A 15,021-nucleotide genomic window follows, 5' to 3' on the forward strand; every position below is an offset into this window, starting at 1 on the left:
TTTCTTCTTCTTACAACTCATGTATTATTTTATTTTAAAGTGCCATGCTAACACATTCATGTTCTGATAAAAATGAAGGCAGTACACTTCAAAACTCAATTCTAGCATCTTTATGGTACGTTTTTGATATCATTGTTTTCTAAATGAGAACAGTATAGTGGCAGACAGGGGCTTGATGTGCCAATTTAAAATTAGAATCACACACAAATAAATAAATCATTTGTTTTACAAACCACAAATACTGGATAAATTGAAAAGAAATGATATCTCAATATTAAAGTCTTTGAATCTTCTAATTAATTAAGAAACTAAACCTGGAAACCATGTATCTGAGCAAATTGTCATCTCCATCCATTCATCCAAACTACAAAGCAATTTAGTTTCGAGATACTGAATGAGGTGGACCAGATGATATTTCCATCTGTAGAACCTAACTGTGCAAATTGAGAATGTCACTGCTCAGGTGAGTATCTGGCCTTAGTTGAATATAATGCAAAAGCATCTTTTTCTGCAACAGAAATTACTGCCGACAAAAACTCAACAGAAAAATATCCAGACTATGAGAAAATATTTGTGATTAAGCCTTAAAAATACTCTAAAACTGGAACCTGTTATTTTCATTCATTGTTTATTTTGTAAAACCTTTACCAGTGGTCTAATGCCACAGCCTGGTGAACTAAAAAAAACAAAAGCCTTGAAGGGGAAATGGTGTGACTCAGGTTCTGTGTCCTCACTGAAAAACCAGAGGAATGTCCTCACCCTCCATCATTATAAAAGGGCACTTTGAAAGACAACCATTAAAAGCTTCATCGTTGCCGTGAATGTGAAGCTAATTGGACTAACCCTGTGAGAGGAGCTGCTGAGTTCTCCAGGCCTATTCATTTGAAGAGTCACAGCTGGCTACTCATGTGTGCCTCTACCCATCCTGCATTTCACTTATGCCTTTGACTCTGCTGAGTAGAAAGCCACACAAACAATATGGAAAAGGAGGGACCCTATAATTAGCGTGGAGATGATCTCATAGTTTCCATGCCAAATATCCATGTAAAAAAAAGGGGGGCAAATTTAAAGTTGCATTTCAGGACAAAAAGCAAACATAACAAACCAGAGCAGAGACCTTAGCAAGACCAGACACCAGCATACTTGTTAAAAATGTCAAGTTGAATGTTTTAATTTAAAAAGACGCATATGATTGAAAACAAAAAAAGCATATTCTCTCTTGTACGTTTGCCCCTCAGTAAGCTAGAGAGCACGAACTGCTGCATGCTCATAGGAAAGCGCTCCCTACCTTTTAATTGGACCACCTCACCAGATTAGGCCTCATTAGGCTGAAAAACTGGAGTGCAGCTAAAGTCGTTGCAGGCCTCCAGCGCATCCAACTTTAATTGCGTCTGTAATGGCCTCGGCCCAGGCCTTTGAAATCCCATTCCTGTGGGTAATCAGCCATGTTTGTCTGAGAACCCAAAGCCTTCCTTACTTACTCCTCAGTCTGAAGCATTTATCTGTAACTCTCACTGTAACTTTAGTCAAATCATCCTTATCACTCACAAGACAGCTCTTCTGAGAGGTCTCATTTTCTTTCCAAGTTTGGAGCAATCCATTTTGACTTGATTGAAAAAGAAAACACATCATATATGTTTCATATACTGTAGCACACAACTCAGCAGGATATTAGTGCACTCAAACATTTCATCTCAACCCTCCTTCACTCGTACAGTAGTTTTCAAAGTAAAGACATGATTTGCACAGCAATGAACATTTAGAGTATACAGCACATGTCACTGCTGCTAAATCTCTTGTGGAACAGTCTTTCAAAACACAATTATAAACACTGTTAAACCTTAAATGCATAAATGACGAACTTTCATCAACATCTGAAGAAAAGCATGTACATAATAATGAAAAGAAAGTATTTTTTCTTATGGTGAGACAGCCTTGATTTTCTTAGCCCTGTATTTCTGTAGTTGATTTGCAACCACACTGTATCACACCTGAATAAATGTGTACAAATGTAAGATCATTTTCCCAAAAGCCTTAAGTATTGAGATCACAGGCTTTGGTAAATAAAGCATAAAACAATAACATACAAAATAGAGCTAATGTTACCTTGGAGTTCGCTGGCTTCAGATTACTGACATATGAATTCATGTAAATTTGAGGCTTAATATTTGACCTGACGATGTGAAAAGCCAGAACATGAAAGCTTTGACAATTCATCCTTAGGGGAACACGGGTGTCTGATCTAGATTTCATGTTAATCCATCCATGTAAAAGCAAATATTCCAAAATTAGACTCCAGTTTGTACCTTCCAGTAATTGTTTAATTATTGATTGGGATGAATAACCTACTATGTTCCAGCTTCATCTCTCTCAATTCAGCTTCATATTGTTTTGAACTCGTTAAAAAATTCAATGTTCAACTGAAAGATAGTAAATCCATCTAAAATCCAATGACACACTTTGGAAAAGGATTGTTGATAATATTATCATAAATAATAATATAGAATTTGGTGTTTTATTAATTAACATGTTTCAAATAGTAGTGGCCAACACAAACAAATAAAGCCAGCTGAGTAAAATACAATGAGGGGGGAAATAAATACCTGGAGCCTACTACAGTGATAATTAACTATTTCAGATATAAAGAGCTGTCTCTAATGAAGACATTTTTCTGTCCATCATGTTCGTAAATAAAGGCCCCAGCCACAATGTGAGAATTTCCAATATAAACAAACTATAACATATTGTTATTTTAATGAGGTGATTCTGGGTAAAAAGGCTACTTCTGTCTATGGTAAGAAAAGCAGTTACCAAAACCTACGTTTTTTTAATTAATATAAGATCCGGAGTTCATGTCTGACAGCCTTGCTTGTGTATGGAGGGAAACATAAAGTAGTTGGAATCACACCTCAAGAATCAAAATAATACAAAAACTGTTCCAAGTACAAGTGTGGTCTGTTATTTTGGATTAAAAAAATTCACCTCCTACAGGAGTCACATTGAGTTATAAGGCTTCAATGTCTCCCCCATTTGCAATGATAGTTCTTGACACTCACAGTTCACAATAAACAACAGCCAAAAGAATAAATAATTTCCAACTGCCAAGAGCACACAGTACGTGTCCAGATTCACAGTCCACCTACACAGACAAGTTGCTGTTGGAAAGTTGAAGCCTAAACCAGTCCAGACTGTGAAGTAAATGTCCATCAGGATGGAGGAAGGTCTGTCAACGGCAGGATACACAGTGTGAAGGAGGGTGAAGAAGTGACGGAGGAGGAAGGTGGAGGAGAAGGCACACATTTGGTTTTTCCATTGCCTCTCTCAGCACACCTGTCAACAGTGGACAGAGATCATTATAAACCAGGAAATAAAACAAAAATCGTGACATCCTGAAACATCCGCAATATGTTTCCATTCCTCTGACTGTATCATATCCTTTCAGCCACTCTGTTATTAGTAACACATGTGCCAGTGCATTTACATCCAGCAACATGGCTGTAACAACTATATCATGTTGTAGTTTAAGTGTCTCCCCAATATCAAATTAGGCATTCCCATTTTTCAAATCTATTTTGGGAAATGTATCCCTTCATTCTAATGGAAACAAGGTGAGAGAGACTCACAGTAAATGGTCCAGCTGGTCAGGAGTCAAACAGGCGACCAGCTGCTAATGTGCTCCAACCATTCGGTCAAAGGCTAGCTCCATATTCAAATCAAATCAAATCAAATTTGATCTGTATAGCCCATATTCAAAAATCACGATTTGTCTCATAGGACTTTAACAAGCTGTGACATCCTCTGCCCTTAGCCCTCAACAAGAGTAAGGAAAAACGACCCAAAAAATAGTGCTTCCAGGATTTCTGACACCTTTAAGTAATCATCTCGTTGCTCTGGATAGCTGTTATCTTGATGTTGTTTATCTCAACATTTATCTTTTACATAAAAGTATTAGATGGAAACACAATCCTTCTGGACAGCTTTATCAAATCAATGTTGCTCCTGACTAAGAAAAGGAATGTTTCTATTTTACGTTTTGTTGTTTAAGTCCCCAGTGAATTAGATTGATATAGATATGCCTAATAGTACACACAACCTCTCACCTTCTGATCAGACATCATGCTGTTGCTCTGCAGTGAAGTTGGGTGTCCACTGTGTCCTCCTGGTCGGTCATGCTCACAGAAGATAGTCCCATTGACGTAGTGAAAATGATCACCTGGGACCAGGCGGTTCCTACAAGTCGCACAGGTAAAACACTAGAAGAAAAAAAATTGTAATTATATGGTATCAAGTTACTATCAACATTAAAACACTGATAACAATGTTAATGATGTGGTAATATCAAGTGTCACCCTCACTTTAAGGTGGTAAACGTTGCCTTGAACTCGCATCACCATCTCACTGGCAGGTATAGACAGTCCACAAGCACTACAGGCCCCACTGTGTCCGAACAGCCTGCAAACCAGAAAAGCAGAAAGCCAATTCAACCATTTGAAAACCTGTACATCAACAACATTCATCAGCCACTCATAACTTCAATCCAACCGTAACCTCCCAAACCCCTTCAACTCTAAAAATAAGTTGTGCCATTTCCCCGGCCTTTGACTGAAAAAAAGCCATCACACCTTCCGACAGCATTAAAATTCTGCCTCATTGAGTCCTAACCAGATCACTCATGTATCTGTGACACAAAGCGGCCTCCCACTGGTACCTGAAATAACAAGCCAACACAGGCCTTTGGGTTGTTTTCTCACAGTGCTGTTCTGTTTATAGTTTGACTTCCTTGTAACGTGTAACTCGCTGCCTGAAGTACACACACAAGCGTGATATACAGAGGTTTTTCAGTACAGGCTACACAAAGACACGCTTCTTTCTCAGGTTTAATGATCCAGTTTCTTTGTTTCCTTAACAGCTGTATGTCATGGTTCATGTATGTCATGGTTCATGTGTTGCCATAGCAACCTCGCCCATGTGGATTTGCTGTTGTGTGGTGCCTTGAGGCCATACACATTATTGACATGGCCCACTCTGTACAGCACATCACACATGTCGTGCAGATGATGGCAATTAAAAAAATAGAGGGTAATGTTTACTGTGCAGTTTAACTTGCTGGGTAAGAATTAGTGACATCAAACACAGCTGATGGGAATGTCATTCTATGTTTTTAGATACTTTGGCATAAAAAAAACAACCTTTTTAACAAGAAGTTCAAAACAGAGAACATGTTTAACAAATACCAACAAGTCCAAACTTGTCTGTGTTCTTTGAATGCAGCAGCACACGTCAGCATTTCAGCACCTGAGCTGCAGGAGGCTGATGACTTTAATTAGAAGCTTCTGTCATCATTACAGCTTCCTGTGAAACAAATGCACTGTGTCACTTACTTACACTCACAGCCTGTCCTTCAGTGAGGGCACAGGGTAATGATTTTTTCATCTTAATCCAAACATTTAATTAGTGCCCCTGAGACCTGAGATACATATCTACCTACCAATTCTGTGGGCCGATTTGAAAAGGTCTTCTTCTATGTGTTTGGATATACTACAGCAGTAGTAACTGGGTCAACATTGTTGGCAGATACTTTTCATAATTTGCTGTGTCAGTTAAGTTTTCATAGCAGTGCTCACATGACCAAGTAGTGTCTCTTATTACAGATTGTGCTGTAATTTCAGTTGACAGTGAGAGCTTTATTTCACAAGTCAGGTCCTAACAGCCACTGTATTTTTACTGGACTGACATACAAAGTCTGCTGTGTCTTGAGTTCCACCTCAGCCTCTAGCTGTAGCTTTCCACGTTCAACTTTTTGCCCTAGAGATGTGGGCACCCACAGTATCCCTATCTGTGTAAGTCTGATCATAGACACTTCTAACTACTGGCAGACTAAGTTCTAAGAACAAAACACAGACACATGGTAACCCACATGACGCAATTTTATTCCTGGACCGGTCTTGATGAATCTTTTTTCGTTTCCCACTTCCCCGCTCAGTTTATCAAGAATAGTGAAATAAAAAATGGAGTTACTTAACTTGACCGATTAGGCAAATCAGAGGGATCGACAACATTTTTAATTTCAACTGTAGTTGCCAGTTAGTGTACAGTGTAACTAAATTAAAGTAAAGCAGGTAGAATCATTAGTTCGTGCACAGATAATTTTGACATGCAGTAAATGAGGAAAGGCGGAACAGGTTTTTAGCTGAATGAGGTTGTTCATGCCCGGTGGTGTTGTGTCCATTGTGTTCCAGTTATATATCCCAAATATAAACTGTCACCCACCTTTTCGTTTTTTAAGGTTGAGCTTTTTGGATCAAGGTTTCATGAATATATCGAATCTTAAATGAATGTAATGCAAGTTAGTCTCACAAACATATAGACTAATTTATTTTAATTCCGTTAAGTCCGTCACCCTACCCCTAGAGGAAGATCAAAAGGAATATTCAGTAAGACTTTGCAGCTCCTTGTTGGCACTACAACACACTGCACTGTTCTTATTAGGGCCTAAGGTCACTTGTATTTGTCAGGATTTTTTTTCACAATGACCATTTCCTTTGACTACAAACATCTAATCAGTTAATGTTTAAATCTTCATCATTTGAGAAGGAAAAGAAAAAATCCCTTATTTGCGTTTTCAAAACCAAATGTTTTGTATGATCAAAGCAACATTGACCTTTGACCACCAAATACCAAGCAGTTCATTGAGTCCAAGTGAAAGTCTTTACCAAATTTGAGGAAATTCCCTTGAAATATCATGTTCACAAAAACAGGAGGTCACCGTGACTTTAACCTTTGACAAGTCAAAATCTAATCAGTTCTCAGTTGAATCCAAGTGAACTTCTGTTGCAAATGTGAAGAAATTCCCTGCATGTGTTCCTGAGATGTCCTTGGCCTTTGACAACAACATTTCAATCCTCGAGTCCAACTAAACATTTTTATGACATTTCCTCAAAGCTTTCTTGAGATGTATCATGTTCATAAAAATGGAATGGGTGGACGGACAGGCAACTTGGAATATTATGCTATTAGCCAATATTTTCTGTTTACCTGGATTTAAAATGACTGTGTTTTGATACATGAGCTTTTGCATCTCACCGGCAGTCCATATGAAAGATTGTACTGTTTACTCATGACTCTGTCAATTGCCTTAGTTTCATTAGAGCAACCTGTTGCCAAAAAAATACAATTTGTAAGATCTTTTGAACTTTTCGTATGTGTATTAGTTTATAGTGTGAATATTATCAATATACCTCAAATAATACTTAAAATAACCTTTCCAACTCACACACCTAGCAGTTTCACAGAAAGACTCCATCTCATCAACAAAATCGTTCTCAAGATATTTTAACACTTTAGTTGCCATTTTGAAATACCTCCAACACGAACATTTTTTACAGGATAGTAGATAAGAAAGTATTAAGATTGTATATAACCATGCTCGTATTCTAGATCAATTTAAACATATGCGGATGGATTTAAGAAGTTTCTGTTTCAATCCATTATGCTCTGCTACTTATCTTAGTTACTAAAACTAAAGTCTTAGTTTCACGATGTAATCATTTACTGCTGCGGCGGTGCTCAAAGTTCTGAGTGACTTCTGCTGGGTGACTTCTGGGTTTTCCGCCAATCTAAAGACTCTTGAGCTAATATTTTGAGGGGATGCAAAAAAGATAGTTTTAGATAAAGACTTTTTTAAAACTCTAAATCATATTACATTTACTGTTACTGTAGATACAAATGTAGAGCAGGGAATTTATATAATGATTCCCTCTAAAATAAATCACAAACGTATTTATGGAAATTCCCTACGTAGGGGTAGGTGACAACCAAGTTAAAGCCTCATGTCCCATAGCAATTACACTATTTTTTGGGGCGAATAAGTGAGATTACTGAGTTAAAGTCTTACGAGTGGATGCTCTGGGCCTCTTACTTTGATCCAGAGATCTTGTAGATGTGATGTGACAGGGAGAGACTTACAATATAAGGACCCTATGATTGATAAAAAAGGGAAGGGATACTGTGGTTCACATTCAGACAGAGGGAAGCACCCATTCTTGTGTTTGTCAAATGAAAGTAAAATAAGACGATGTTACTTTGGTCATAGACCACTGCTTAAGGCATTAAATGAGATGGTAGCTATATAACTTATTTTCCCTGAAGCCACCTCAGAGTGGATTCATTTCACAAGCTCTCTATCCAGTCTATTGCTAATATTTTTGGTAAGTTCTTAAACAGTGTGTTTGGATTAGCACACTGGTCTATAATATTTTAATTCACACAGATTCTTATCATGTTATATATTAAGATTAAGATTAAGATGCATTTATTTATCCCAAACACATGCACAGACATGCACAGGCACACTCATGCAGGTAGGGAAATTTAACCTCTGCTTTTGACCCATCTGGTGCAGGACACACAGAGCAGTGAGCGACCATGTACGGCGCCCGGGGAGCAGATATTGGGGGAGTAAGGTGCCTTGCTCAGGGGCACTAGACAGGGTAGGGAGAATCCTCTTGGATTTTTGGACAGATCAATCCAGGTTCGTCTTTTTGTTGTTTCTCCGTGGAGTCGAACCAGAGACGAACCAGAGACCTTTTCTGCCCATAGTCCAAGTTTCTGCCACTAGTCCAGTAGTTACCTTATGAATAACTGGTAGAACCTGAACAGGTTAGCAAACATAAACACACGTCAGTGGTTTCCCCCTCAGTCCCTCCAGTCCACAAGCCAATGACAAAACATTAATTTGTGAATTTAGTGTTGTATCAATGTTTGTGACTGGGCGAAAAGCCTATTCAGACTATTAACGACTCACTTTAAATGAGTTGACCTGAGTTACATTACTTGTCCTTACAACCTAAACAGTTTCTCAGTAGGGCTCACCTGATGTAGTCATTCTTACAGAGGATCATTCCTCCTTTGCTGTAACAGGTGCTGCTGTACTCTCCCAGCTGAGCGTGGCAGCATGAGCACTTGAGGCAGCGCGTGTGCCAGTATCGCTCCATGGAGAAAAGCAGGAAGCGGTCAGCGATTCGATTTCCACATCCTGCACACGTCCTGCCTGCTGTTCCGATGCCGATGCCCATTACAGCAACAGCAGGCGCATCCACTCTATTGTTCACCATAGCGACCTGAGGACATGGCAGCAGGTAAAGAGAAAGTAGATCACTAGTCAATAAAAAAACGGAGGCAAGACAACGAAAATATGAGCAAAATATATATGATGAAAAAACGTAAAATAATATAGAATCTTTCAATGAAAAACTTCAGATTGATCTGAAACTAATGTCACACAACTAAAGCATATGCACGAAGTTGCAACCTGAGATCAGCCAGCCTGTCCTTGTTAGCTGTCCCTAGGTCAAAGCTGACTACCCAAGGTAACCAGGCTTTCTCTATCAGGGCCCCAAGGCTCTGGAACTCCCTGCTTGACAAGATTAGGCTCGCCAACTTACTACCGATCTTTAAATCACTGCTCAAAACATATTTTTACAAGAAGGCCTTTTTTTAACATGCGATTTGTAATTCTGCTACTCCTCTGTCGTTTTTAACTCATTTATTCCGTTTATCTTACCTTTATTGCAACCACATTTTATGTAATTTCTTAAATAGGACAGGATTTAACTCTGCTGCTTATGAGAGTAGGTATTCAGTTTATTTTCAAAAAGGCATAGAGATAATGATGTTTGAGCTACTGAGCGATCAGATTTCCCTTTAGCCTCAGCAAACCCTCTGGTTCGGCTTTTAACGTTATTATGATTGAAAGGCTGAAACACGCTGAAGATTATTATTATTATTTTTATTATAACAACCAGTCTGACAGAGGTCAAAAGTCATGGTCACACAACCGTTCCATTTCAAGTGGAATTGTGGCTAATCTGGTGATTTCTTTACAAAAACACCCTTGGTCCATTTACAGATTCAGCCCCTAATGATATCTTCTTGAAGTGATGAAGACACGCTTACACCTGGGGCTCTTCCTGTTCTTGTTATGAGAAACAGAGGTGACTAACTGGATGTGGTGTAAGTCATATTTTTTGACAGAATGTCCTCACTCCATAGGTTCATCCTACTGTCACAAGCAACAGAGAAAGAGAAATAGAGAAATAGAGAAAAAGAGAAAAAGAGAAAAAGAGAAAAAGAGAAAAAGTGAAAAAGAGAAAAAGAGAAAACTAGAAAAAGAGAACTATAAAGGACAGCTTATACTTGCATTTAATTCAAATTCCCTTCATTACCTTTACTTGGAATGGGGTTAGGGCTCGGGTTAGCCCTAACATACAGGAGACAGAAACACAGCCCTGTGTCCCCAGATTTGGCTCTTGGCAGCAGATGCCATCAACTGGAGTTGCAACTTGCTTGTTAAAAAGCCTGATGCTATTTACCTTTTGGTAATGGGAATGTGAAACCTCTGAAGGAAAACACACACGTACACACGTATATAAGCACCCTCCCATCACAGTGTTGTGTCAAACTCAAACCAAACCACACACAATCTTCTTTGGGCCCACAATGAACTCTTATCTGAACTTGATAATATGTCCCCAGAGGAAGCTCTTTGAAGTTGTGCAGGATTGGGTCCTCCAATAAAATGTTTGCCTGATGTATGACCCTTTGCTGAGGCAACACTTTCTGGAGACATAGTTCAAGTACTTCAAATAAATCCAAAGTTATGGGGAAAATAAATAGTTGGAGGTTACAGTCAAAGCAACAGTGCACATGTGCCATCATGCAACATTTACTGTATTTCTTCAGCTCTCATTTTTCCATTACAAAACTGAATGGATTTCATGCCCAGCTGGGAATAATACTTCTATTGAATCACACCTAGTACAACATAGCAGTATGTGCTACTCAGTAATGAGTCAGCTACACTGGCTCTTCAGCAGCTTCCCAAATTCATAATTAGTGCCAACAACAGCATCAAATAATTGCAGTGCCAGATTTCATTTTTCAAATGCGCAACAGTAACATCATTTGTGCTCTTGAGTGTGTTTAATTTCAGTAAGGGCTTGTTTAGCTTTAAAGCAAAGCCTTCCCACAAGTATATTTGAGACGGCAGCAGCTGGTGCGCTGTAGTGAAGCAGGCTGCCCTCAATACCCTCATTTTCTGAGTAGACACCTGGCTCTAATCAGCCAAAGGAACGCCATGTTAAGCCCAAGGCTACATTAAAACCACAAACAGCCTCATTCATGGGACCAAACCTTCCTATTAATGAAAACATATTCAAAAACTAGCAGATCTTTTGAAAGACTGGAAAAAGCGAGTTCTGTTATATAACTTACAAATTAGTTTTCAATGCTGAGGTTCCCAACAATAGAATTAACTTCTCTTTTTAGAGGCTGCAGATCATTTCAAGGTGTTTATTGTATTATCCTCTTTGCCTTCCTTTTCACTCATGCGCTCTGACACAACAGTTTTGCATTAGAGAAAAGTACAATCTTTGAAACTGTGTTTATTCTACTGTGTAATGGACCATTTGGATTGAGGCTGATGCTTTGTCTCAGTGTCATGTTTACATATAATCGATCTAAAAAATTGAGGTTTGCAGATCAAGTTCAAGAGATATTGTTAGGTTTAATATTGTTATGAAATGTACGTCTGACTTCATGATTGGTAAAGCACAAGTTATATACTTACTGTGACATATTTTAGCCAGAGCCATAAAATAATACTTAGTTTGCCAACGATCACAGTGAAAATAACAGGCCGGCATAAATGAGACAATGTGTTTCTCAAAATTTAACATGGAGTCAGATATGAACCTGAGGATTCTGGGAGCTGGTTTTTACTTGGCAGAATGGTGACAAACGGGCTGGAGTGAAATTTCAAAGGTCTAGTTGGGGACAAAAACAAGAAACTCGGTTTTATTGGGAGCTGCAGGAAACCGAGATATCCAGACACTGTTCTCCCTAGTACATTTGTGCAAAGAAGAGAGATTCCTTTGGCCCTCAGCTGTTTCACAAATTGGCAACATATAACAGTATCAGTATAACAGCCATAAGAGACACAATTTTAAGCTGAGGATATATCACCAAATCATTTTGAGAGACAACAGTGAAGCAGATGATGATCAATGGTTTTAAAAATAACCTTTGGTTATTCTGATTAGCAGCAGTTAGATGGGTATGGTATTTGGTATGTGTTTCTTTAATCTTTCGAAACACCAACAACTTCCTCTGAGTTCAGTGAAGCATGGTGCCCTTCCATCTGCATTAAGCTTGTCTTCATTACATTTTATTTGATAAAATATAATCATTATCAGATCTTTGCATGAGTGGGGCTGAAATATCCAAACAACATTACTAGCATTATTCAAACAACTAACAAAGTACTCAGCTAAAGAATGCACAGAAAGACAAGGCAACAAAGCAGCAGTGGGGCTCAATTCCGTCCGTATTGTGTAGCACAAATGATAGAGACACAGAGAGGAGCAGTAAATAACTGAAACAGCCGGTAAAAACTGTAATATCAATTACCCTTGTTCTGATGGCTCAGTACCACCCGCTTGTCAACTTGCCAAATACAGTGCTATGATAAAAATGAACATATTTATTGACGATATTACATCATTATGTCATTAGTAAAGGTGATATGCTTACAGTTCATGTTACCAAAAAAACATACAAATTATTTAGTTGTATGCTTAAACTATGACACAGGGTTAACACCTGATGACCTCGTAGACTCACTCATATTCATACTCATTAAACTTTGCCAACATGTTACTTTATTTATGAAATGTCAGGGACCATCATTCAACCAGATGTGTTAATTCAATTAGTGGCTCTTAAAGGAAACATCAGTGATTGTGGATGAAATACAGAGAACAGGGAAGGTCAGTTGTCTGCTCCATGCTTTGGAGAGAGCAGAAGTAAAGACAGCTTATAATCACATTGTTTGAAGGCAGGCGATTCATCAGTTAATTTGGCCCAGTAGGTTTATGACTACACAGCCTGACTCCAGAGCCGAGTGATGGGTCAAAACACCATGAAACAGGACTACTGAGCTGACATAGAAATACTCATCCAACTTTTGGCTCATTTTCCTGCTGTGAGACTGTGTTCACACTTTTCTGTTTTCATTTTAAAACAGTATTTTGATCCATCCAGTCAACTGTTCAACTCCATATAAGAGGTAATTTCTGTTCATTTCCAACACACCTTAAAAGCTATCACATGACCAATACATACTAGTCATGCTCATGCCAATAAACAGCAAACAGAATACTATTAATGTGGAACAAAATACTATAAATAAGGAACAGCAAAGGCAAAATTAAGAGATGGGATTTGACTGATAGAGCCAATTAGGGAGCAAATGTGATTGCTTCCTTGTTTATCTTTTTCTTTTTCTTAAGTATGTATTTTTGAGCACCCAGGTGGAGAAGCCCTAAACAGACATGTGATCCCACACTTTATTTCCTCTGTTTTCCAATGATAACAACTTAATTCTAGCTGTTATCTAATGATAAATAACTTGGTATCACAAGATAATTCTATATAAAGCCTATCATTACAGGAACTGTTGCATTCAGTGTAGCGATGAGCAAGATCTTGATCATCACATCATATTTTTCTTCAATCAAGGACTTAGACAGGCCAAGATTGCTTTATCTGCCAGGTAGAGCTGCATAATTACATTTAACTATCTTCCCCCCTCAAAAAAGAAGAAGCCAGTGATCCACAATGTGTGCAGTGCCTAAACACACTGTCTGACCTTCTCAATCTTTACTCTGTATGTCTCCCCCCAACCTTTCCAGGGCAGTATATTGACAAGCAGGGACGTGCAGAGCCTACTTCCCCTGCAGGAGAAGCAGCAGCGGCCAAAGAGTACTTCAATGTCGGCCTGCAAGTGACCCTTTCAATGTCTACCTCAGACATGCCACGTTCTGCTCTGGTTAAAGAAGTCATTTTTGAACGTCAACAAACATTTGCAAAATGCACAAAACAAAGTGAATGGCAATATTGACATCACTGACATAAGCAAGAGTTATTGGTAGATAAATATAGGCCTGATAAACGCAGAATATTTTATGACAGCTCAGTGAGAAATGGTGACACTCTTTCACGACTCTGTCTCTTTTAAACTAACACTGTGGCAGATACTGACTGTTCACTGCAGGAAGGAGCTGCAGCTGCAGTCAACTGATACAGATGTGTTGTGAACACATGGAAAGCGAAGAAGGGACGAGAAAACCAACAATGTGTTATTTAAAAAAAAACATGGGAAGTCAACAAACATCTGCAGCAGCATGAAGAGAGCAGCCACTAACTAACTAACTAACTGACTAACTTACTTACTATCTAGTTACTAATAATACTAATAATAACACTCATCATAATAATGTACCTTTGGATTTATGGTGCTGGATTAAATGTCGTGCTCGCCTCAGCTGAAGCCCGGGAAAGGGCCAGATGTTGCAAAAATAGCCGTAAACTTTGCAGCTGCTGTATTCCACGCGCCAGTGTCGGTGACTGACAGACAGTCTCTTCTCTGAGAAGTCCCTGGTGTCGCCCCTGTCTCCTGTTCGGTCTCCTCTGCTGTCTGCTGCTCAGAGCTGTTCCTGTGAGGACAACCTCTCAGCGATCAGGACGCGCTCAGGACGAAGTGGCAACCCACAGTGACGTCGCCCATTGGTTTGTGAACTGCCGTTTTGAAGCAAAGACTAGAGGCAAGTATAAAGATGGACGACATGACTGCTCCACAAAAATTAAGCCAAAGCGTATCAATCGCCATCTGGTGGTTGGCTACAAGTGCTGCAGGTCATATATGCTTATGTTATTATAACTATAATATATTTTACTTATATGCGCCTTAGTAGCACTCAAGGTCATCTTACAAGGCAGGGATAAAACAGAACAAAAAAAAACAATCTATCAAAAATATCAATAGCTTTAACAGTGAATAAAACATTATGATGGGTTTGAGACTGGATTGGAAAATGGACAGAGAGTCAATGTTACGGGTGTCTGGAGATCTAGAGGCTGGGACCAGAGTCGCTAAATGCTTTAGATCAGGGGTCCCCAACGTTT

At 38.9% G+C, this 15,021-nt stretch overlaps 1 protein-coding gene across 2 annotated transcripts in view; it reads right to left on the minus strand.

The window, feature by feature from the left end:
• Positions 1–15,021, minus strand: part of LOC128425339 (LIM domain transcription factor LMO4.1) — an 18,542-nt gene continuing 3,521 nt past the window's right edge. The window contains exons 1-5 of one of the 2 annotated variants that reach the window (XM_053411913.1): positions 14,339–14,701; positions 8,872–9,119; positions 4,356–4,452; positions 4,101–4,253; positions 1–3,330 (exon numbers count right to left, since the gene is read on the minus strand). In XM_053411913.1, the coding sequence (XP_053267888.1) occupies positions 3,322–3,330; positions 4,101–4,253; positions 4,356–4,452; positions 8,872–9,113 (501 nt within the window). In that variant the 5' untranslated portion in view covers positions 9,114–9,119; positions 14,339–14,701 and the 3' untranslated portion in view covers positions 1–3,321. Of the gene's footprint in view, positions 3,331–4,100; positions 4,254–4,355; positions 4,453–8,871; positions 9,120–14,338; positions 14,702–15,021 lie in introns of those variants that run through there. The other variant, XM_053411912.1, reaches the window with a different exon arrangement.

This window comes from Pleuronectes platessa, chromosome 19, assembly GCF_947347685.1.
Source record: "Pleuronectes platessa chromosome 19, fPlePla1.1, whole genome shotgun sequence".
Classification (NCBI taxonomy): Eukaryota; Metazoa; Chordata; class Actinopteri; order Pleuronectiformes; family Pleuronectidae; genus Pleuronectes; species Pleuronectes platessa.